The sequence below is a fragment of the Palaemon carinicauda genome, chromosome 21 (genome assembly GCF_036898095.1).
Source record: "Palaemon carinicauda isolate YSFRI2023 chromosome 21, ASM3689809v2, whole genome shotgun sequence".
NCBI classification, from domain to species: domain Eukaryota; kingdom Metazoa; phylum Arthropoda; class Malacostraca; order Decapoda; family Palaemonidae; genus Palaemon; species Palaemon carinicauda.
The window spans coordinates 31490663-31517283 of record NC_090745.1 but is presented as its reverse complement, the minus strand read 5'-3'; the positions used below and the strand labels follow the sequence as shown (position 1 = coordinate 31517283).

The 26621-nt window shown below is 37.5% G+C and overlaps 1 protein-coding gene across 2 annotated transcripts in view; it reads right to left on the bottom strand.

Moving 5' to 3' along the window:
- Positions 1 to 26621, bottom strand: part of LOC137615256 (uncharacterized) — a 137619-nt gene that overhangs the window by 8081 nt on the left and 102917 nt on the right. For both annotated transcript variants that reach the window (XM_068344977.1, XM_068344978.1), the window contains exons 6-8: positions 23769 to 23970; positions 18393 to 18537; positions 7735 to 7849 (exon numbers count right to left, since the gene is read on the bottom strand). In XM_068344977.1, coding sequence (XP_068201078.1) covers positions 7735 to 7849; positions 18393 to 18537; positions 23769 to 23970 — 462 coding nt within the window. The remainder of the gene's footprint in view (positions 1 to 7734; positions 7850 to 18392; positions 18538 to 23768; positions 23971 to 26621) is intronic.

Below are 26621 nucleotides of genomic sequence, written 5' to 3'. Positions count from 1 at the left end.
CGCAGTAGGGCGATCGCGTGATGGCGAGCGATGGCGAGCAGCATGCGCAGGTTGGCGATCGCGTGATGGGGTGCGATGGTGATCAGCATCCGCAGGAGGGCAATCGTGCAGGGGCGAGCGATGGCGAGCAGCATGCGCAGGAGGGCGATTGTGCAATGGCGAGCGATGGCGAGCAGCATGTGCAGGCGGGCGATTGCGCGATGGCGAACCATGTTCCTTCAGGAGCGTTGGAGAACGTTGGCGCGCTGGCAAGCAGGTGAACGCTGGCGAGGAGGTAATCGCTGGCGCGTAGGTGATCGCTGGCGAGCTGGAGATCGCTGGCGAGCAGAAGGTCGATGCGTGTCATGTGAAAGGACAGGTGGCGCGGCACATTCACGAGCAGGAACTGGGAGATCGCTGGCGCGTTGGCGAACATGTGTTTTTGACACACGCGCAGCATGATGTTGCGTAGCCACAGGACCAGGCAGATGGTGAGCAGGGAGTTCAGCAGGAACTAAAGGGTGGTCAGAGACCGCAGGGCGATGGTCCTCAAATATGCGCTGACGCTCAGAAGAGAGCTGACGAGCAGGAGAGCGCTGGCGAGGGGGGCGAACATCAGGAGAGAGCCGACGAGCAGGTGAGCGTCGGCGAGCAGGAGAGTCTTGGCGAGCAGGAGATCGTCGACGAGCAGAAGAGCGCTGAAGATCAGGAGAGCGCTGGCGAGCAGGAGAGCGCTTGTGCGCTAGCACTGCTCGCGTAAGGGAAGGATCCCTTAGCCCCGAAGGGACCGTTGCCCGTCGGGTGACGAGTTCTCCAGAAGGCGAAGATCTGGCAGGAGATGGTGAGCGGTCTGCAGAGAGGTTCAAGGAGGGCGGAGCTGTAGGTTGAGGCTGACGAGGAGAGTCCCCCCCGGAGGATGAAGACCCAAAAAGGCACCTCTTAGTCCCCCTGTAAGGGGAAGGGAGGCCCTTGTGGCGTAGAGGACGGTGAGCCTTATGGCGGAGGCGGCCTCGGGGAAGATCGTCGGGACCATCGGTCCTCCGAAGGGGAGTCTCCGTTAAAGCACTTCCCTCAGAAGGAAGCTGAGCAGCAGCCGAGACCGAAGGACTCACTTCCCCCTTCGAAGGATGTACGGAAGGAGGAGGAGAGCCTTTAGCACCATCACCCGCAACAGCACCTGCGGCGGAAGGCCCAGCCACGTCAGAGGCCTCTGTCACCACGACGTCGACAATAGACAGAGGGTCTACTTCTGCTACCGCCGGCGACTGCTTAACAGCGGCCCCCAACGGGACAAGGTCAATAAGAGCGACCCTGGAGGGCAAGCCCTTAAGCCCCAGGGATGACCAAATCTGTAAAAGATCATCACTGGATAAGGCATTATCAATAACCTCCCCCGGAGGAGGAGGGGGAACCGCCTTGCTATGGGAGGCGACACCCTCTCCCCCCACCGAAGGTCGGGAAACAGAACAAGGGCTTGCGCTCCCACTCGGCCGACTCTCCTTAGGAGGCGGACGAGGGGGAGCTTCGGAGGAGGTTTGGGCGGCGGAAGAAGAGTCCCGAGAACCTTCCTCCTTCAAGGCTAACCCCGGAGGAGAACGGTCTCTCTTGGACTTCTTCTTACGCCGACGGCCAAACCTCTCCCACTGGGAGGCAGACCACTCCCTGCACTCACGGCACATGTTCTCCTGGTCACACCGTCGGCCCCGACATTGAGGGCAGAGGGTGTGCGGATCCGTATTTACGTCCGACATGAAAGTCCCACAAGGACGACCGGCAACTCCAGGGCATGTACGCATTGTAAAGAAATAACTGAAGGTCAACTTCCAACCAACACACACGCTGAAAAGAAAAAGCAGAAAATTAAAGGCTGTCACGAGGACGATGAGCAGACACGTCTGATCACCGCCGAGCCAAAAGTGAAGTGAAGCAAGTCACCAGTGTGTGGAGGGGGGAGGGGTAGCAAGCTACCCTTCCCCACCCCCCGCTAACTAGCGCGGGGGTAATTAACCCTCGTTAAAACTATTGGTTTGTCATTTCAGCTGCGCTAAAAGGTAAACCCTCTGTAAATAGCGTGGTTTGTATTTCGGTTACGGAACAAACTTATTTTTATTTGTTAACAACAGCTACCAACATATTTCTTTTTTTAGCTGATAAGAAAGGTGGGTGAAAGAAGAATGAGTGCAGTTAGCTAACTAATCTTGGTACGGAATAGTTTGAAAAGTTAAGTATTAGTTCAGTAATGCCTCACAACACGAAATTAACTGGTTCTGTAGTGGCTTTGGTAACGTGATTTTTTCGTCTTGTGAGTCCTTTTCCATGTAAATAGTCTAATTCGTTCCAGACCCTACAAAAACACCACATTAAATGATTATAAAAAGGATACACACCACTAAACAGTACTAAATGTATGACAAGAACTGTATTCGGATCATTCAATAATAAATTGACCGTTGGTAACCAGTAAAAGAAGTGTATAATTAGAAAAAACAGTAAAAATACAGTAAAAAAAATGTGGAACCTTACCTTTGGAGTGAGGTGATGTCCAAGAGCGAAGTGCGGGACGGTAGAGGAGGATGACAAACGGCGGAAAACGTTAACAAATGGCAGAAAATGTAAACACTTAATTTTACAAAACAGATTTATAAATGACAAAAAGCATTAACACTTTATTTTAGGAAACACATTTACAAATGGCAGGAAATATTAACACTTAACTTTACAATAGACTTAAAATTTCTTTTTATTTTGCCTTTTTCTAAATACTTTTTTTAAACTTAATATTTTGTATTTTCTAAATTTAATTACACTACGTATTTTCTTTATCACTTCCATTTTTCTTTCGTTTTTTTATCTGGCACTTGGTCTGCTCCTACTGAAGGCCTCTTTTTATAATAAGCGTCAAAGAAGCTTGTTTCTGCCTGCTTCTTAAAATTTTCCTGAAATGACTCAGGCAAACTTCATTACAGTACTCAAGCACAAGACCTATAAGAATTTTTTTGGGGTGTCTCTTTTCTACAAGAGCTATAATTTTATAATAGCCATCTAGACCCTCCATAATTTCTGCCGTTGTCAGTGGGTCATCCTCCTTCCCCCGCTGTACTCTTCCTGAACGACGTTCACTCTCATGGCCTCCAACTCCTTCAGGTCATCTGTCGTAAGTTCCTCTTGGTGCTCCTCGAAAAGCTCATCAATGTCAGCCTCACTTACTTCCAGACACATGAACTTCCTGGGTGTAACGATCTCAGCAACTTCAGATTGAGCAACAGGATCAGGATCGTCAACATTTTCGGAAACGGCTTCCCCTTGGTCTGTGGCTTGGTCTGCGTGGAAGCCCTCAAAATCTTGTGCAGGAATGGCATCAGGCCACAGCTTCTTCCACACAGAGTTCAAGGTGCACCTCGAAACCTCCTGCCAACTTGATCGATGACTTTGAGGCATATGGCAATATCAAAATGCTCCTTCCAAAATTGACGAAGGGTGAGGTTTGTGCTCTCAATGACTTCGAAACATCTCTTGAAGAGATATTTCATATAGAGCTTCTTAAAATCTGAAATCACTTGCTGGTCCATGGGCTGGAGGAGAGGAAAGATAGAGAACCTTGATGAACGAATATTCTGCTTCAATATCTTTGTCAAGAGCAGAAGGGCGAGCAGGGGCATTGTCCAACACCAGCAGTGATTTCATAGGGAGGTGCTTCGCTTCCAAATACTTTTTCACAATCAGGCCGAAACAAACATTTATCCACTCGATGAACAATTGTCTTGTTACCCAGGCTTTTCCATTAGCCCTCCACAACACATGAAGATTTTCCTTAGTGACTTTGTGGGTCTTGAAGGCTCGACGAGTACCGGAGTGATACACCAGCAAGGGTTTCACCTTGCAATCCCCACTGGCATTTGCACAGAGTACAAGGGTAAGCCTGTCCTTCATAGGCTTATGCCCGAGTAGCCTCTTTTCTTCTGCCATGATGTAAGTTTGACAAGGAATATTTTTCCAAAATAGCCCACTCTCGTCACAGTTGAAGACTTGCTGGGGACTTTAGCCTTCCCGGAGAGTCAACTCGTCGAATGTCTTAACAAACGCTTCAGCCTGGGCGTCTCTTAAATTTTTCAAACCACCCACGAGAAGCCTTGAACTCTGGGGGTGCCTGCTTCGATGTTCCTTCTCCTGCATTGGCTTTGGCCTGAGCATGCGCTGGCTTTCTGGCAGATTATCGCTTTAGTGATAGCGTCTCCAACCATTTCTTTTTCCTTTATCCAGACAAGCAGCAATCACTCCATCTCATCGTGGACATGGCTCCTCTTGCTGGAGAAAACAGTCATGGACTGAGAAGGTGTCGCTGCTTTGATAGCTCCCTTCTGCTTCAGGATAGTTCCTATCATAAACGGATTTTGGCCATATTCCTTCGCGATCAAACTTAACCGTATGCCAGCCTCGCATTTCTTGATTATTTCCATCTTCATCTTCATGATCCTTTTCTTTCCCTTGATATCAGCGACTTTCTTGGGACCCATGGCTAATAATGTCACATAATATCACACGCGATACAGTACAATTGTTACGAAAGTGAAATCACTAACATTAAGTCAATAAGTGCTACACCGCTGCCGAATCGAAAAGACACAGGAGCGTCAATGCGTAGATGCATGATGGGATACAGTACAATAGATGCTGACCAATAGGAGAGCAGGATCTTATGGTGTTAACTAGCATATGAGTAGGGAGATAACCAATGGGAACGTGGGAGGATGGTGGCGAGTTTACGGGCTGGCGGCAAGAATTTTAAAATCAGTCTTGGACACAGTCAGGCTCTCTCACCGTACCTCCTTTCGTTGTCCGAATGTTTTTTTGTGATGCGAGTCATAAGATTCTTCGCATTTCGTTTCGCAGAGTGAAAATTTTGTAAGCAGATTCTTTCGTGTAAATAGGTTTGACTGTAATAGCAATGTTAATTATGGGTTAGCCACAATTTTATTTATATAAAGGTACGTTTTTTTGTTATTAAAAGGTTTTAAAGTTAGCATAGTACAATAATTTCTTATTTTTCTTATACTTTTTGTTGTCTGGTAGTCTTGGTTACTGGCATAGTATTTTCTGATACAGAATTTAATCCTTGTGGATTTTGCAAAATGGGTGAATTGGAGAGATCCGTGAGGCTTGTATTTCTCCTGCTGATTGATGCTGTTTCTTTCAAATTAATTATATCTCCTGAGGGAGAAATTGGTGAATTTTAGTCCGAAATTGGGTTCATTTACAGGTGTGAAGTCTATCTGATGAGTCATCTTCTGTACTTTCTGCTAAGCTCTCTCCATCTTGTGTGAAATTCTGCATATCCTGCTGTATATTCTGATATGTTTGAAATTCACCTTTTCTGTTCTTATGGTTCTTTTGTAGTTTGATCCTCTTCATGTTGCTTTCTACCTTATCTAGGTTGTTTTGTAGTCTTGGCTACTGGCATAGTATTTTTTTATACTGAAGTTAATCCTTGTGGATCTTTCAAAATGGGTGAATTGAAAAGACACTTGAGACTTGTATTTCCCCTGCTGATTGATGCTCTTTCAAATTTCTTATATCTCCTGAAGAAGGAATTGGTGAATTTGAGTCAGAATTAGGTTAATTTAGCTTTCTCTGCTTTAATGGTTCTTTTGTCGTTTGTTCCCCTTCATGTTACTTTCTACCTTATTTACTGTTTCTTCAGAGAAATGCATTGTTGATAAATTGTTATGGGCTAATATGCTGTTTATTATTAACAGGTAGAATCTTCCTTGACACAACCCTAGTTTTACTGCATTATTTGTTATTGTTGCAATTCTTGTGTCTCCTTATATGTTGTTTAAAAGGCTATTTGCATTAGTCCAACAAATCTCCTTATTGGTAGCTGTTACATTGACATAACTTATACCATAGTTTGTAGTGGATGTTGCATTTTTGACTGCCTTTATCTCTTGCATTTTCTTTTTAACCCTTTTACCTCCAGGCTATTTGGAAATTTCCAACCCTTAACCCCCAGGGGCTATTTTTTTCAAGCACATTTTGCAGTATATTTTTTTTAAATTGCTCTAACAGCCTTAATTTTCATCATAGAGAGGTCAGGTTGGTCTCATTCTCTTGGAAAATGCCTGAAGTTTCTCAAAAAATTATCAAAAATATGCAAAAGAAATTTTAGATAGCAGTTTTTTTTTTCAAGGATATACCGGTACGTCCATGGGGGTAAAAGGATGAGTTTTGTGAAACGTACCAGTACGTCCTTTGGGGGTAAAAGGGTTAAGTAGATCCTTTCTTACAAGGCATTTCGTTGCTAAAGTTCTATGTTGTTGATTGCAGTTGACACATTTCTTTGTATTTTCTGAACATTTCTTGTATGTACGGTGAAAGGATGAACATTAAGAGCATATTTTGAAGTTTTTATCTTAAGAACATTCCTTTACAGATGTTCAAAAGAATAGCATTTAAGGAAAAATGATAATTTCACAAACATATCTTGTTCAGTATATTGACTTTGGATGTATTGGTAAGCTATAAAGAGGCCTCCTTCTATGGCTCTCTTTGCCATTTTCAGGGTTTCAAAATTCATTTTCATAAGGTGGGAATTATTTGGGATTTTTATCACATCATCCACTTTATTCCAATAATTTTTCCTCTCAATAGCTTATTTAAGTTCTTCTTTAACAGGTTCTGCCATTGTTGCGTCTCGCTGTTTTGCTACGATAGTTTTAAAACTGTTCATTTAGAAAAAGTCTTGCTCTCTGTCTTTAAAATCTTATCTGAGTCATCTTCGTCTACATTAAGGAAGAATACTGAGCTAGTGCGGATTACTTCATAAACTCTCCCACTAATTTTGCCTATACATTCTTATAGCCTGAGGTGTCTTCTTGGCACAGGAAGAGGCCAAGTACTGCAGTCTTGTATTTTAATCTTCATTTTGCATCATAACGATCACTATACTTTAAGTTTTGTCATAAAGAAGGGTGACACAGGGTGAAAGAGAGGCCTAGAATGATGCCGATGACCTAGACATATGGATAGATTTTAAAAAACCTCATGGGGCTTTATCCTCGAATACTAATAGGCAGTCACAGATATACATCCTACCAGTAAAGATGTTGGAGGCAGACTTATTTAGAATTCAGGAATTGGTATGTCAGAATGATAAGGGAATTGATTTGTACTTAGTATGAACATATTACCTGGTGAACGGATATCATAGAGCTTGCAACCCATTAAAAAAAACTATACATATATATATATATATATATATATATATATATATATATATATATATATATATATATATATATATATATATATATATATATATATATATATATATATATATACACACACATATATATATATATATATATATATATATATATATATATATATATATATATATATATATTTATATCACATAAAAGCTGAATATTCAATAAGAATAAAACAAACACTTAATGAAAAGAGAATACAGTATGCTTGTAAAAAATCATTTTCTTTTCAGAACTTAACCATAGGAAACAATTATTAGGTGAAAATAAAATATTGAAAATGCTTTCATGAGTGGTTAATTGCCCTGTTTCTTAATATCTATAGTTTTCATGTGAGTACTGTTCTTTCTGATACATACATGAAAAGAAGCATATTAAAGAACTGCACATATAAACAACCGATCCGATCTAAAAATACTTTCTTGTTATTTAAAAATCCATGCAGCAGCAGCAGAGAATTGAACTGACAGAGATTATAAAAGATACTTACTATTGTATTTGATATTGCAAATGTAACACCAGCATGATGTGGTGCAATATCAGCATGATTGCTCAAGTGTCCCGCTGAGTTTGCAGCACAGAATGCCATAGCCACCGATATCACTCTAGAAAAGAAAATAAACATAAAATAACAGTATGTGGTGCTCAACTTTGCAAGCACAAAACAGACACATCAAATATTCCTGTTATGTCAAGTCTAGCTGTTTGCCAGGGGTATTGAATCTAGATCAATTTCTGATCATAAATCTATGAGACTGAATGCAAAATTCACCTCATCCCAATCTGACTGTTACTATGAAGCATCCAAGATGGAATTTCTCTGTAGATTATACAGACACCTTGAATTTGACCAAACCTATATCTGTTTCTTACTACATTTAAACAAGATAGGTACCTCTATTAATTAATTATCATTGGGCTATGGTGCACTGAATTAATCAGTAAATTCTAGTTCAATATTAGCTTTGTTTTACCCTTTGCAAATATGGTAAATCACATGGGGTGTTTACGTATTTCAATACAAAAATAGTTTTATAGCTATAGAATTATGAAAATTTTTCAAATCCTGTTAGTTCAGGATACATCTGCAATAACTGCTGAGAATTTTGAAACCCCTTTAACTGATTGACATTAATATAAAACAATACAATAAAATCCATTTTAAGACTAAGGAAAACCTAAAATTTATCAGATTCAGATTACATTTAACTTGTAAATACCCACAGAATACACTATTTTCTAGATTTTTTATATATGAAGAATGTCTATAATAAAAAGAATAACATAACAGGCAATCTCCGTTGCAATACTAATCAAGTCCAAACTTGAGTTAAATAAACAATAATTCATTGAAATGAAAATGGTGATAAATTTGTTACATAAACCAATGTTGTATATTATAAGTGAAACACACTGATTCAATAATAGAATATGTTTTCTCAAAACTAGACAGAGTTTTCATAAGTTAAAATTGCAAGGAAATGCACGTGCTTCTCATTCACCATCTGTTGTTGCTGCACTTTGGCAATTTGTACAACTTACAATCATCTTCCTTTGAATTAATGAATAATTGTTGATTATCTGGCCTTCATAACATCAATGGTCATTGATGCAGATTGGAGTGTCATTAATAACGAAATCAATTCAAGATGAAAAAGATATAAATAACAAAAATAAAACTTTTAAAATTTCATATACAATTTAAAACAAGTAAGAAGGCCAGCTTCCAATATGAACTTAGAAATGCCACGGGCATCATATAAAACGTCTCTCCAAGAATATTCTTGAGGATGTACGTGCTATCTTTATTACGAGCTTCAGAGAGGATTCGTTCTCTGATACTACCAAGACTGGGACATTCAACAAGTAAATGCCTAACAGTCAGGGGAACCAAGCAATCATCACAAAAAAGTTGGCACTTGCCAGTCATCAAGAACTCGAGTGTTAAGCATGTGTGCCTAATTCTAAGGCAACACACGACAGTTTCCCATCATCTAGGCATAGTAACATACTTCCATGGAGGTATAGCATCTCTGATCTTCCTTTTAATTTGATTAACAGAATTCCAGTAATGTTGCCAAATATCACAAAGAGACTTTGATATGAAGCAAAAAGTCATTACATGGAAGTAAACATCTTCCTGGAGGTAATTTCTCTGCTGCTCCTTTTGCTAACTTGTCTGCCGCTTCATTTCCTGGTACACCCACATGTGCTAGAACCCAGCAAAACTTGACTTCCTTGCCTGTAGTATTACAAATATACAGCCAGTGTAAAATTTTTAAAACTAAAAGGTTGGTTGGAGTAAAAACTGTCAATGCTTGCATCACTAGAAATAGTAAAATTTCCCTCTTTCATAATTAGTAGTTTTTCAATAGCAGTCAGGATACCATACAGCTCTGCTGTAAAGATAGAGAGGCTTAAAGTAGTGCACGTTTACAACTAAAATGAGAATTGTACACCCCAAATCTAACGCCAGCACTGGATTTGGAAGCGTCCATAACTATAAATCCACTACCTGTATTGTTCTGCGTTTTCCAAAATGGTAGATAAAATTTCTTCATTGATCATGTTGTCCTTTGAGCCAGTAAAATAATAGCAGAGGGAGATCTCTGGAAGTTTCCATGGAAGGGTGGCTGATGACCTAAATTTTATTATTTATGGGTTATGAGACCTGTCTGTCTTTCAGACAAAGTATTACCTACTCTTGAAGAAAAATGACAAGCTTATCATATTTCCTTTTTATTTTCTTTTAACTGTTAAGAAATAACTTTATTTAGTTTTCAATCTTTGCCATATTTTTTTCCTTCAAAGTATAATTAATCTAAAGTCTTCCCGTAGTTTATGATTTCTTCCAGTCAGTTGGTTGGTGTACACCGGGACTCTGGAAGAGATCGTATTACTTTGGCTAGATTTATTATCATTAATATGGCAAGCTAAAGCCTTAGGTGACCTAGGATGGTTCATGGACTTGGACATCGGAATGGCAGCAAGCTCAATAACACCCTTTTTCTGAGCTACGTATAGTACCTTCCACCACAGGACTTTGGAATCTCACTTCGGTGAATCGGGACAAATGAAGATGTAAGTGCAATGAGTAAATGCAAGCTCAAATTTGTCATTTTACTTCAACCTAATTTGTTTATACAGAATTTATGAAATAGAAAGGATTGTCGAAGTTATTTTTTCCACGTAATTATATACATATTTTAACGTACCTATTTTTGTGTTGCCAGGTACTTGTATTTCAATTGAAATATAATGGACATCGGGAAGAGGAAGTTTGCTTCCCTCACTTTTTGACGGGTTCCTCCTCAAGACGGAGTGCTGAGACTCAAGTTTTTCACGTCATTCCTTTAAAATAACTACATTATTTCACTATTCATATACAGATGATTTCCATCATTATTAATAGTTAACTAACCTGAATCATATTTTATAAATTTTCGATTTCATGTATTTTGAAGCCTAATATTTATTTTATGATTATTCCAAACTTAATTTTATCAAAACCCTAACATGAAATAATTATCTTTTTTAAAAAGGCCTGAAGGAATAAAGGCAACTCACCTCTAGACCAAACTCATGGACAGTTTTAGGGATACCATACCTTTATGTGGTATCATATGCTTTTTCAAGATAAAAGAATACTATAACATGATGTTTCTTGGAAGCAAATGACTCAAAAACAGATGATTCTAGACGGACAAGTGCGTCCACTCTAGAGTGCATTCTTCGAAACCAACAGAAAACTGGTGATAAAATAGTCTTCTTTTCTAGTATCCATAAAAGCTTTGCATTAACCATATTTTCCATGATTTTACATAAACATGTCAATGCAATTGGTAGGTAACTTGCAGCTAAAACTTTGTCATTACCGTGTTTTAAAAACACTAAAATAATGACCAGTTCCTAAAACAATTGGGAAACTATGATCTCACACTATTCTTACTTTACTTGTAATAAAAAGTTTAGTGCTATTAAATATCCGCTTTATCATTTTGAGGTAGTAGGTTGGCCTGGGCACCAGCCGCCCGTTGAGATACTACCGCTAGAGAGTTATGGGGTCCTTTGATTGGCCAGACAGTACTACATAGGACCCTTCTCTCTGGTTACGGTTCTTTCCCTTTGCCTACACAGACACCGAATAGTCTGGCCTATCCTTTACAGATTCTCCTCTGTCCTCATACACCTGACAACACTGTGATTACTAGACAATTCTTCTTCACCCAAGGGGTTATCTACTGCACTGTAATTGTTCAGTGGCTACTTTCCTCTTGGTAAGGGTAGAAGAGACTCTTTAGCTATGGTAAGCAGCTCTTCTAGGAGAAGGACACTCCAAAATCAAACCATTGTTCTCTATTCTTGGGTAGTGCCATAGCCTCTGTACCATGGTCTTACACTGCCTTGGGTTAGAGTTCTCTTGCTTGAGGGTACACTTGGGCACACTTTTCTACCTAGTTTCTCTTCCTCTTGTTCTATTGAAGTTTTTATGGTTTAAATGGGAAGTATTTATTTTAATATTGTTACTATTCCTAAAATGTTCTATTTTCCTTATTTCCTTATTTCCTTTCCTCACTGGGCTATTTTCCCTGTTGGGGCCCCTGGGCTTATAGCATCCTGCTTTTCCAACTAGGGTTGTAGCTTAGCATTTAATAATAATAATAATAATAATAATAAGGAATTTCATGTGGGCTTTGGGATGTATCACTGCGTGATGATAATGCAGTCAAATTATCTCTTAAGTAATTGGGAGATTGTACGTCTCTTCTTTATTTGATGTGAAGTTGAGTCTTTTCTTCTTCTCCCCAGCTATAAAAGTAGCCTTGAGAGTCTTCTGACTTTGGGATACTTTCTCAAAATGATCAACAAGTCAATTACTCACTTCCAAAGCATTAGTAATACACTGATCATTATTTTATAACACTGCTGAAGGATTTGGACTATATTTTCCAGATTTTATTAACTTTTCTCCATATGGCCGAAGGTGGGGTTCTTTTATTCACTGAAGAAACAAAAGACGGCCATGACTGACATAAAGTTGCTTTGATTACTTGTCGAAATTGTGCTTGCATTTCTTGTGAGTAATGACATTCTTTTCAGTGTGATTTTTGTAGAACTTTATCAATGCAATCGTAGTACATGTGCGCAACACCTGAAATTCTACTAGTCGTCGATAGAACAGGGATGTTGTTTTTGGGATGGAATGCACTCGAGTTGAGTGAAGACTTCCATTTGGTAAATCAATGGCATCAACAACACTCAAATTTGTCAGCATTACCTTCTACTTCGCTCAGTTCTTTAAACTTTAGCCAGTCAGCTTTATCCATACACCATCGAGGTGATCTGCATTCAAGTGGACCATTGTTAGAGGTAATTAATATTGGAGCATCATCACTTGTATACCAGTCATCCAATGCTCTCCACTGAAAGTAAGCCAGACAGTTATAGCTTGCTAATAACAGATCAATGCATGACAAAGTACCTGTTTCTATATGGAAGTGAGTGAAATCACCTGTTTCTAGAATCCTAATATCTTTATATTCTATTAGTGGTGCTAGAAGATTGTCTTTTGAGTTTGATAAAATATCTCCCCATAATGGGTAGTTGCTGTTTATATCACCCAGAAGATGAAAGGGTTAAGTGAGTTACTTCAACACCTCAGCCACATCATTAAATGAAATACTGTCAGGAGGTGAAAATAATAAAAATATGGTATATTTCCTACTTAAATCTATTTGGACCGCTACTGCTTGTAGGGTAGTACATAGATTTAAACGTTTTTGGGGAATGTTGGGGCAACCATACACAAGACTTTCACCACGACTTATTCCCTGAAGATTACATGGTGTTCTGTAGTTGAAGAAATTCTTTAGGACATGGAATAACAACGTCTAATATTGTTTCTGGTAGACATGCAACAAGTGAGTGGTCATGAAATGGGAGCTTCAGCTTTTCATATTCAGCCCTCAAACCTTGACAGTTCCACTGTAATATTGAAGAGAAAATAGAAAGTTTTCCTTTTGGAAAATTCCTTATAAGCCTTTCTACCAGTGTTTTGAATTGATGGGAGTCTTTGATACTCGCTTTGAAAAAGTAGGTCTTGCTAAGCTTGGTTTGATGTTTTTCTTAGCAGCCTTCTTATTTTTTTGTAGAGGACAATGGTGAACCTCAACATACATATTTGATACTGTATATTTAAATTTTAAGAAGGTTCATCATTTTTTTCAGATAAAATATCGTACCTATTTGAATAGGTATGTTTGCAATTCTCGGAGGGGAGAGGGATGGTGGTCTCACTCTCATTCGATTGAAAGATGGAGAGCTATTAGTATTAGGTACCTTCATTATGAATGGTGATTCCAATAGCTCTATAGCATAGGATTCGTCCCTTAAATCTGGCAATGATGCTACCGGAGATGAGAGAGATGAACTGCTCATCTAAGGAGTGCCAGATTTATAGGAAAGAGGCAGTGCCTTTTTGATGAAGGGAACAGATTCTAAATTATGAGGCACGGTAATAGCCTTAGAAGGTATTCTAGCAAAAGGATGCTTTATATTACTTGGTCTAGGTGGTGTTGCAATCCTCTCAGGATATCCAGCATCCTATAAAGGTCGTTTAGCACTTTACATTAAAACCTATCAACAATATTGTTGGAACAAAGAGTTAAGTCTAATGAGGAATATGTTCCACTTGTTTTTGAATAATAAGTAGTGGTATTTTCCTAATCTAATATACATAGGTTGTGATAATTTACTATTTGCTCAACCTTGGAATTTGTATCTATTACGGTCATTTTGCAAAATTGACCATTTTACAAAATGTGTCTTGCCATTATACAAAAAGACCAAATATGTTGTTATTTGGCAAAATGACTTGAATATTTTGACTCTTTGTAAAAGGACCAAGAATTTGGTCAATTTACAAAATCCTCAGTATCATTGTTGGTCAGTTCACAAAATGTCTAAACAGCGATGAAATGATAAAAGGTAGTGAACATAAAAGTAAAATAGGTTTATACATTCTTAGAAAATACACATCTCAAATACATCAAAACTTAAAAAGTTTTAGCAAGTAGCTAATTGAAAGAAATGGAGGTAAATGATAAATGTAATTGAACATAAAATACATTCGAGAAAATTCATTACTGAATACATCAAACTTTAAAAAATATGTTTATACAATCTACAGAAAATGGTCTAAAATCCTTAAGTTGGTGTGTGTCTATGTGTCATGTGTTTGTGTGTAGATCTTGTAAGAACAAGAGGCTGTGCATTTGCATAAACTGTGGCATAAATTTTTTTTTAAACACTTGCAGTGTCTTGTTATACATGACTTCGTGCTAGAGTATTTAGCAAATCCCTGACCTTATCCCATGGATTCTGCAATGGCTACTTCCCGCAGGCTTACTTCACGATCCTGTACAACATCTTTTATCAAAAGGAATATCTTAAATGACCGTAGCCAGACACTTGCTCTTTATTATACAGTATAGGGGAGATTAGTTAATGAACTGTTGATATCAGATCTCATTCATGTTCTTCAGAATGCAATTGATTTATTTGTTTGTAGCCTTTACTGTCCATGTATTTTTCTCTCTTTGTAAAAATGAAATCTGGTTTACCTCTCTAGCTATCTTAACCATTTAGTACATGAGCTACATACAAGACCTGAGACTGTCATTTCCTTCTTGGAATGGTCTCCAAACGTCTCGCAAGATGCTGGATTGACTGGAATACTCATTTTACCCTTCTTTCATGTAAGCCGGGAATTTACTAAGAAATTTTATTTTCTATTCAGGATTGAATATGGTTTTCAAGATAAAAGAAAAATCCCAATTTGTTAATTTTTTATTTGTGGGGTAATATAAAGGCTTAAATGATTAATCAAACCGGCAATCAGATACGTCAAAGGACTTAGAACATAGGCTACATCTTTTTATATTGAATTGAGTTTTCTGTGTTTTGTACCTGGGTTTTACCGAGTTTTGTTTCCAATAAGCTTTGCTACAGAGGTTCATTGAAGGTATGACACGTCCATCCAATTGGTAATTTATCTACTGACATTTCAGTATCCTTGCAATATCTATTATTATTAGGTATTTAATTTTCTGACAACAATTATTAGCCAGACTTCAGCTAATAAATGTTACTTGCATCATTTACTTGCCTTTCTTTCTATTAGCCACTTTTGAAATTTTGATGTACTTGTAATGTGTATTTTCTAAGAAAGAACAAACTTTGTATTTCATGTTCACTACCTTCTATCATTTCCTAATTTTTTTCCATCTGGCTATTTGCTGTTTGGCCTTTTTATAAACTGACCAACGATGATACTGATGATTTTGTAAATTGACCAGAATCTCGATTCTTTAGCCAAATGTAAAAATATTTAGGTAAATTTGCAACGCGACCATGAATTTGGTCTTTTTGCATAATGGCCGGGTATTTTGTTAAATGACAAATTTTGCAAAATGACCAAAATATATCGATGCTAACACAATTAGTGTCCCAAAAGAGGTTGTGGTCGCTGAAGTCTCTGATTAATATCAAGTCTTATTGCTTATCTCGGAGTTCTTTGGTTAGATTTTGCAAATTGTAGTTACAAAAGTGTTGAATGTACTGTACATATCATAAATATTAAAAGCTATTATTCACATGTACTTCAACTACGGATAATTGAAATTCTGAAGTCTTGAATAATTTAGCATCACAAGTTACTTTATTATGAAAATAGATACCAGTTCTTAATGCATTAGCAGAAGGGACTGAGTGAGATACTAGACTGTAATATCCTGTTGAAGGGACGGTATCATTATTATGCTGTAAGCATACTGTAATATGGTTATAATTTTTTTTTTTATAGTCATTGGATTTCCCCTAGATGTAAACAGGTTTTAAGACTATTAATATTCCACTGAATTATGTATGGCTTGTCCATTAAGGCAATGGGGATAGATTTGCACTGGGTAGAGTGTTATTTCTGCTTATTTTGCTGCAGTTGGGTTTCTGTTCAACTGTGCTGGCATTACTTTTCAGATTAGTTTCTTGTTCTTTTAATGTAATTTCCTGGTGTTTCATTGCATTATGATTTGCTTTCTGGTTATTATTTTCATTTTGATTAAGCTTTTCTACAAATTTTTCAAGATGAAGAGTGGCTGTTGCACGCTTCATTATCAAATGTTCAACAGACAGAAAACCAGCTTTGAGTTTGTGATTTACCATACTAGTTTTCATTTTTGTTCTTGATAAAGTTATCAACCAGATTACTAAGTCTAAGTCCGTTTACGTTTTTAATATTACGAAATTCACATAAAAAAAACATTCGTAGCAGCCACAAGAAACTATGTGAGGTGCTTCTTTCTTAGTTATTGCTTTTTGCATAACAGAAGATGGAATAATTTCTTCAAGGGGTGTATTGCAAATTAGATTCTTCTCACCCACTTGAGAATCATATGGATTCCGATGGACCTCGACCTCTACCACACGCTTGATAGTCTGATTATTTATGAGGTTGGGTTCAGATTGAGAAGAATATAGCTCAATAAGCGAGCCTTCCTGTAGATTAACGCTGAAGGAGCCATTTCAGTATGCGTACACATTCATCATTAATTGCGTTTTTCATTTTGTAGGAGTTGTACTTTACAATCCACATTTTTTCCCCACAGACTTTGATTTAGGGGGTTAAGTTCAATCACTTCCACTTCGGAAAGATCTTCCGTGTTTTTGGTGCTATATAGTGGCTAGTATGTCAAATCTATTCTGTAAATTAATTGGGTCTTTTTTGTTTGATTTGGTAATTCTTTATAGTATTACCTTTTGCTCTTTCAGTTAACTTATTACATGATTTCGTGGTAATGCCAACAGTTGGGAAGTTAGGTTTCACACTGGAAGAATTTGTATTTGCAACTGACGAGGTTGCAGGAATAGAATTCTCCAGATCGTTGGAATTTGAGACTTGAGGATAACGATGAGCAGTTTTCAGGATTCTGGGACTTAGGGCCAGCTGAAGGAAGAACAATTCTTTAGTTATTTATTGAATCCACGGTTTGGATACCACTCTAGTTAAAGTTGAACTATTACCTAACAGGCTTTTTTTTCTAACTGAACCAATGATGATATGTTCATCAATGACAGTCTCAATTAGGGCTTGATCCAGCTTTTTAACTTCTAAAAACTGCGCAGTAGAGCACCTCTTCAGTATATCTTCTGAAACCCCATAAAGATCATTATAATAAATAATTCACTTGTTTAGTTAAATGTATGGTGAGGAAAGACACTCCGGATAACATCTAATGGAGAGAATTTACAATTGTTCAATAGTACTGCCTGAGTTTCACTAGCAAGACTGCAACCATAGCGTTTCAAATTTCCTTGAGGAATATAGCCTACTTTATTTTCTAGGAGTTTCACTAGCAAGACTGCAACCATAGCGTTTCAAATTTCCTTGAGGAATACTGTATAGCCTACTTTATTTTCTAGGAGTTTCACTAGCAAGACTGCAACCATAGCGTTTCAAATTTCCTTGAGGAATATAGCCTACTTTATTTTCTAGGAGTTTCACTAGCAAGACTGCAACCATAGCGTTTCAAATTTCCTTGAGGAATATAGCCTACTTTATTTTCTAGGAGTTTCACTAACAAGACTGCAACCATAGCGTTTCAAATTTCCTTGAGGAATATAGCCTACTTTATTTTCTAGGAGTTTCACTAGCAAGACTGCAACCATAGCGTTTCAAATTTCCTTGAGGAATATAGCCTACTTTATTTTCTAGGAGTTTCACTAGCAAGACTGCAACCATAGCGTTTCAAATTTCCTTGAGGAATATAGCCTACTTTATTTTCTAGGAGTTTCACTAGCAAGACTGCAACCATAGCGTTTCAAATTTCCTTGAGGAATATAGCCCACTTTATTTTCTAGGCATTCATATCCCTTGATAATATCAAAATATAAATCTAAAGGAAGTTCACCTTAAATTATAACTGAAACTATCCACATCACTAATCTAATAAATTTCTACAGCTAATAATGTTTACAAAAGTTCAAGAACCTGGAAGAGATCCTAATGCAGTACAGTACTGTAAATATTTACATTTAAACAGATCTAATTCCCATGTACACAACAAAATCATTGATATGTATCATACTTACAGAACTGCAACAACTAAATTTGTAACCTCTGGGAATAGAGCTAGACATACACCTGGTCCAACAAGCCCAAGGAATGTCATTAAACGCCGTACTCTTAAGACCGGCCATCCAGTAACTATCATCTGATCAGCAATATGACCCCAAGCTGCAATAGAATAATCAACAAATCTTTTTTCCAAAAGCAATATTTATAACATTTCAACAGTTCTTTATCTATAAAAAATTAACTTTGTATTAAAATAAGTGCTCTGGCACTAAAAACTAAATAAATATTGGAAATAAGATTAATTTTACCTTTAAACTACGCTATACTATATAACTTTTATTGTAAAGTACAATAGTTTGACAAAATACATAAGAACCAAAAAGTGTAACAAGACAATATATCATTATTATTAAAGGGATGGAGATTTACAAAAGCCATGAATCAAATCTGACTCCTAAAAAGATGGCACAAATAAATTCGGGAAATGTTAAATCTTACTGATAAAAAATAAGTTAGAAATTAAAACCTATAATAAAGATATTTACTTTTTACCTAATACACACCTGATCTTCTTAAAAAACATTAATACACTATCTTAAAAACAGAAAAAACACTCAGAATCTGAAAAAAAATGTCAGCTAAAGTCTTCTGACGAAAACAGATCTATGTGTTTTCCATAAAATATGTGTAAGATGTTTAAAATAGCACAACACTCAAAGCAACTGGAGACAGTTGGGCATATTGAAAATGAATGAATGAATGATTGGAAATTATCTGGCATCATAACATTGATGCTGACTAGAGTATGCTTAATAATAAATATATAACCCATGATAAAGAACTAAAAAGACGGAAATGAACAAATAACTTAACAATGGAACATTTACAATTTAATATATCATTTAAAAACGAGTAAGAAGGCCAGGTCCAACACGAACTTTAAAATGCCCCTCTCGTCATACAATGAATGATTGGTAAATATTTGGAATTATAACATCAGTGGCCATTGATGGCCATTAGAGTATGCTTAATAAATAATAACTTAAAATAAAAAAAACTAGAAAAAAACACAGAAATTAATAAATCACTTAACAAAGAAACAATATGAACTTGAAAATACCACTGGTATCATACAAAACATCTCCTCCAAGAGTTGGTGAGGATGTACTTGCCATCCTTATTAAGAACTTCAGGCAGGAATCGTTTTCTGACATCCGCAAGACTTGGGCATTCAATAAGTAAATGCCTAACAGTCAGAGGAACGAAGCAATCATCACAAAATGGTTGGCACCTGCCAGTCACCAGGAACTCGTGAATTAAACGTGTATGGCCAATTCTAAGGTGACAGAGGGCAGTTTCCCAGCTTCTTGGCATATTACCATATTTCCATCGAAGTATAGCATTTAAATCCTTCATCTTATTCTGATTAACATGATTTCAAATATCACCAAGAGGCTTTATGTTATGAGGGAAAAAGTCATTACATGGCAAAAGATATCTTCCTGGAAGTAATTTGTCTGCCTCTTCCTTTTTTGGCACACCCATATGAACTGGAACCTAGCAAAACTCAACTTCTTTACCTGCAGTTCAACAAATATACAACCTTTCTAAAACATTTAAAACTATGGGGTTGGTTGAATTAAAAACTGTCAGTGCCTGCAACACACTTATTTGGCATCGTTAAAATGAGTAAAATTACCCTCTTTCATCACAGTTATTTTTTCAATAGCAGTCAGGATAACATACAGCTCTGCTGTAAAGATAGAGGATGCTAGGGGGAGCACAAGTTTACAATTAAAGCAAAATCCAACGCTGGCACTAGATTTGGAGCTGTCCATAAATGTAAATTCACTGTCCCTGTGTAGTTCAGCGTATTTAAAAAAAGTAGACCGCATTTCTTCATTTATCATGGTGCCCCTAGAGCCAATAAAATAATTACAGAGGGAGATCTCTGGAAGTTTCCAGGGAGGGGTGACTGTTAACCTAAAAGGGAGTACCTCGCTCCAGGAAAGATTCAGGCTATTTAGTAGTTTCATTCTAAATCCATAAGGCTTTTGAGTTGTATTCAGAGCCTCATAATATGAAAAATAAATTCTTTAGTATCAGGTTCAATGGACAGTGAAATAGGAAGCCTCTGTAACCCATATCAATATATAATTATAGTAGACTGGCAATTTCAGTCCAGACGCCACTCACCTGCATCAACTAAAAGAGTCTAGCTGGTGAGAGAATTCTCTCTGGATGCCCTACGTCCTTAGATTTCAAGGCCTTGGCGTAGAAGGCCTTGCTAGAAGTTGCCTAGAAATCCCACACTGATATGCTCTACATCTGACTTTTGAACAGCTGCTTCTTCCATTTGATAAAGAGGATATTTTTTGTTAGTTGCTTTGTGATTCTGGCTACAATTAGTGCACTTTGCAATAGAATTGCATGGTCCTTGTTCAGGATGAGATTGCTTGATTGATTTAAAGATTTCTGGCATTATTGACGGGTTCAGGCACACGTAGTTGTGCCTGGAAATGAAAAGGCAGATTTGATGGCAAAGAATGTTGCAGCTGAATTATTGGTACCAAGGAGGTATCCCAAATTTGTTTTTTAATTGTTGGCAACAGCATTGGGATAGTTTAGATGGAAATAAGAGGAGAGAAATACCGAATGTTATATCTCCTAGGAGGTATATGTGATGCCCTGAAAGTGGGAAACTACTTTTTATCGTCTCTGCATTGGTCGCACTCGGTTGACACATGAGTTGCTGGTGAATGGCCAACACCAGCCATATTACTACGACTATTTGGTACTCTTAACAGTGATGCACTTGTTGACCGAATGCCCCACTTTTTCCAACTTAAAAAATATACATTTGTTTGAGGCTCTGGGTAAGGATGGCAGGTTCATCCTTTTAAAATTTTAATTATTATTCTAGACAGCAAATGTATTTTTGATAAACACATTAGATGTGGGTCATCTTCAATTGCCCAAAAAATTGGCTTATTGAGAAAGTCTTTTAAGATTTTCTGTGATCAATCTCTTCTGAAGAAGTGTTTTAATTCTTTCAATCTACCTTGTTTCGAATATCGTTCTCCTGCCTGGTCTTCAACTGCTGGTTCTCATCTCAATTTGTTGGACAGGAACTTGTGGTCTATTGAATTTCTTATTCCTGATCTAAATATTAATCACTTGCACCGTTGATGAATTAGTTCATCATGCATGTTGCAAAAGATTTTCTTATAATTCTGACCATCTTTTGCATTCAGATCTTCATGTACAGTTCCATCCTGTTTGTAATACTAGGCATGCAGTTAATTCCAATTGTCAGCCCTTCACCATCATAAGGCTCAATACTGCAAAGTTTTCTAAAAGTTTTTATCCCAGCTGAGACCAAGTTGTGGAAGGATCTTCCTAGTCGGGTTGTTGAATCAGTAGAACTTCAAAAGTTCAAACATAAATATTTCTATGTTGAACAGGCTGACATAAGTCTTTTTATAGTTTATAAATGAAATATCTGTTTCAATGTTGTTAGTATTTTTAAAGTATTCTATTTTAATTGGTCATTACTTCTTATATCGTTTATTTATTTCCTTATTTCCTTTCCTCACTAGGCTATTTTTCCCAGTTGGAACTCTTGGGCTTATAGCAACCTACTTTCCTAACTAGGGTTTTAGCTTAACTAGTAATAATAATAATAATAATAATAATAATAATAATAATAGTAATAATAATGATAACAATAATAATAGTAATAATAATAATACCAATAATAATAATAATACCAATAATAATAATATGCTTCTATGGTTTTAATTGAATATTGTTAATGGACATCATAGTGAGTATAGCATGTGATATCTGATGTTCCACAGGGTAGTGTTCTTGGCCCATTACTTTTCATATTATATACACATGACATGTGGTTTGGGCTAGAAAACAAGCTTGTTGCATATGCAGATGATGCTACTCTCTTTGCATCAATTCCATCTCCTGAATGTAGATCTGGGATTGCTGAATCGCTTAATAGAGATCTAGCTAGAATTAGTGCATGGTGCAAATTATGGGGTACGAAGTTGAATCCTAACAAAACTCAAAGTATGATTGTAAGTAGGTGCAGAACAGTGGCTCCTCAACATCCGGATCTCAGCATTGATAATGTTTCTTTAACTTTGTATGACTCTTTTAAAATGTCATATTTGATTCTCGACAGCAAATTTACTTTTGAAAAACACATAAGATCTGTGTCTTCTTCAATTGCACAAAAAATTGGCTTATTGAGATTCGGCGATCAATCTATTCTGACGAAGTGTTTTAATTCTTTCATTCAACCTAGTTTCGAATATTATTCTCCTGTCTGGTCTTCAGATGCTGATTCTTATCTTAATTTGTTGGACAGGAACTAACGGTCAATAAATTTCTTATTCATGATCTAGATATTAATCTTTAGCACCGTCGTTCAATTAGTTCATTATGCATGTTGCATAAGATTTCTTATAATTCTGACCAACCTTTACATTTAGATCTTCCTGGACAGTTCCATCCTCTTAGTAATACAAGTCATGCACTTAACTCTAGTTGTTAGGCCTTCTCTATCATGAAGCTCAATACTACACAGTATTCTAGAAGTTTTATTCCAGCTGTGAACAAGTTGTGGAATGATCTTCCTAATCGGCTAGTTGAATCAGTAGAACTTCAAAAGTTCAAACTTGCAGCAAATATTTTTATGTTGAACAGGCAAACATAAGTCTTATTATAGTCTATATGTTAATTATCTGTTTTAATGTTGTTAATGTTTTTTAAAATATTTTATTTTAATTTTTCATTACTTCTTATATCGTTTATTTCCTTATTTCCTTTCTTCACTGGGCTGTTTTTCTCTGTTGGAGCCCTTGGGCTTATAGCATATTGCTTTTCCAACTAGGGTTGTAGCTGGGCTAGTAATAATAATAATAAAAACCGTTGGCAAACATGGATTGCTAAGATATATCGCCTAGCGGTATAAGTGTGTGTGTCTGTGCATGTATGTGCATACATGAGTGTATATACATATACACATCCACAATATATATAATGTATATACATATATATGTATATATATACATATATATGTATATATATACATATATATATATATATATATATATATATATATATATATATATATATATATATATATATATATATATATATATATATATATATATATATATATATATATATATGTATGTATATATATAAATACACGTGTATATATATTTTACATACAGTATACCACATTACATACTCTTTTGGTATGCTGGATACTTTAATTTATCTGAAAGAATAATATACCAAAGAAAATGTTTGGTTACATGAGACAATGGGTTGCCTAAGTAAATGAACCCTTATAAAGTTTCACTTACCAACTCCACACAGGGAACTGATGATATAAGGCACTGCAGTGAGGCTCATACTCTCTTTGTTGGCTCCTAATGTACGTGACAGATAAGTAGGCAACCACTGCATTATGATATAATTGCTCCAATTCATGGCAAAATGAGCAATATATATGGACCACAATGACCAATGTGATATCCATTCTGCCCATGGTATACACATGACTTCCTGCAAAAATGATTCAAGATTAAAAACTGAAAACATTCATTATAAAAAAGCAGATGAGTAATGAGGTCAAAAAGATAATTCGTATTACAGTAGAAATGAAGTTTTTACAAATAAAACTAAATCTTTTTAATTCAAACATGCAGTCAGCTGACCCCAAGACACATTGGTGTCTTTAGGAACACCATTTCAAGTGTTAATCATAGTAGTCAAGTCCATTCCATCTGCTGTACAGACTTAATATAAAGTGCAAAATCAGGAAGAAGGCACATCTACCATCCAAACCCATGGGTCTGTATTGAGAAATAGATTTTATGTTTCATAAATCCAATGTTTGACAAAAAAAAAAAAAAAAATGTTATTTTTATTAGTAAAATAAATTTTTGAATATACTTACCCGATAATCATGTAGCTGTCAACTCCGTTGCCCGACAGAATTCTACGGGAGGGATACGCCAGCTATCACAATACTAGAAGGGGGTGTACTCACCAGCGCCATTTGTGGCCAGGTACTACAGTACTTCTTGTTGACACCTCCTCAATTTTTCCTCGGTCCACTGGTTCTCTATGGGGAGGAAGGGAGGGTCAATTAAATCATGATTATCGGGTAAGTATATTCAAAAATTTATTTTACTAATAAAAATAACATTTTTCAATATTAAACTTACCCGATAATCATGTAGCTGATTCACACCCAGGGGGGTGGGTGAAAACCAGTGTACAAGATTAGAGGATAGCTAAGTATCCCGTATTTCATATAATCAGTTATCTCAAAATAGCAATGAAATAATAAGTACCTGGTAAGGAAGTCGACTTGAACCGTTACTCTGCCTTTTTTAAGTTCGTCTTCCTTACTGAGCGCAGCGTTCCTCTTAGGAGGCTGAATCAACTCTAAGGTGCTAAAGTATATAGGGCTGCAACCCCTACTAAAGGACCTCTACACAACCTCTAACCCAGGCGCTTCTCAAGAATGAATTGACCACCCGCCAAATCAAAAGGATGCGGAAGGCTTCTTAGCCTACCGTAACAACCATAAAAACAACAATAAAAGCATTCAAGAGAAAGGTTAAAAAAAGGTTATGGGATTAAGGGAATGTAGTGGCTGAGCCCTCACCTACTACTGCACTCGCTGCTACGAATGGTCCCAGGGTGTAGCAGTTCTCGTAAAGAGACTGGACATCTTTAAGATAAAATGATGCAAACACTGACTTGCTCCTCCAATAGGTTGCATCCATTATGCTCTGCATAGAACAGTTTTTATTAAAGGCCATCGAAGTAGCTACGGCTCTCACTTCGTGGGTCCTTACCTTCAGCAAAGCAAGGTCTTCCTCCTTCAAGTGAGAATGGGCTTCTCTAATCAGAAGCCTTATATAATACGAAACCCCGTTTTTGGACATGGGCCTCGAAGGTTTCTTGATTGCACACCATAAGGCTTCTGACTGTCCTCGAATAGGTTTTGACCTATTAAGATAATATTTCAGAGCTCTGACAGGGCAAAGAACTCTTTCTAGCTCGTTACCTACCATGTTGGAGAGGCTAGGAATTTCAAACGATCTAGGCCAAGGACGTGAAGGAAGTTCATTCTTAGCTAAGAATCCGAGCTGTAAAGAACATGTTGCAGATTCGGATGTGAACCCAATGTTCTTGCTGAAGGCATGAACCTCACTGACTCTTTTAGCTGTTGCAAGGCAGACGAGAAAAAGAGTCTTGAGGGTAAGGTCCTTGAAGGAAGCTGACTGGAGAGGTTCGAACCTAGGTGACATAAGGAACCTTAAGACTACGTCTAGATTCCAGCCTGGAGTGGGTAGACGACGTTCTTTAGAAGTCTCAAAAGACTTAAGGATGTCTTGAAGGTCCTTGTTGGAAGAAAGGTCCAAACCTCTGTGGCGGAGAACTGAAGCCAACATACTCCTGTACCCTTTAATCGTAGGAGCTGAAAGGGATCTCTCATTCCTAAGATGTAATAGGAAGTCAGCTATTTGGGTCACAGAGGTATTGGTAGAGGAAACTGCATTGGCTCTACACCAGCTCCGGAAGACTTCCCACTTGGATTGGTAGACTCTACGAGTGGATACCGTCCTTGCTCTGGCAATCGCACTGGCTGCCTCCTTCGAAAAGCCTCTAGCTCTAGCGAATCTTTCGACAGTCTGAAGGCAGTCAGCCGAAGAGCGTGGAGGTTTGGGTGCAACCTGTCTACGTGAGGTTGACGTAGAAGGTCCACTCTTAGAGGGAGAGTCCTGGGGACGTCGACCAGCCATTGTAGTACCTCTGTGAACCATTCTCTTGCAGGCCAAAGGGGAGCAACCAGCGTCAGCCGTGTCCCTTCGTGCGAGATGAACTTCTGAAGGACTTTGTTTATGATCTTGAACGGTGGGAATGCGTAAAGGTCGAGATGGGACCAGTTCAGCAGAAAAGCATCCACATGAACTGCTGCTGGGTCTGGAACTGGGGAACAGTACAAAGGAAGCCTCTTGGTCATGGAGGTGGCAAACAGATCTATTGTCGGCTGACCCCACAAGGTCCAAAGTCTGTTGCACACGCTCTTGTGGAGGGTCCATTCCGTGGGGATGACCTGATCCCTTCTGCTTAGGCGATCTGCTGAGACGTTCATGTTGCCCTGAATGAACCTCGTAACTAGGGTGAGGTTTAGACTT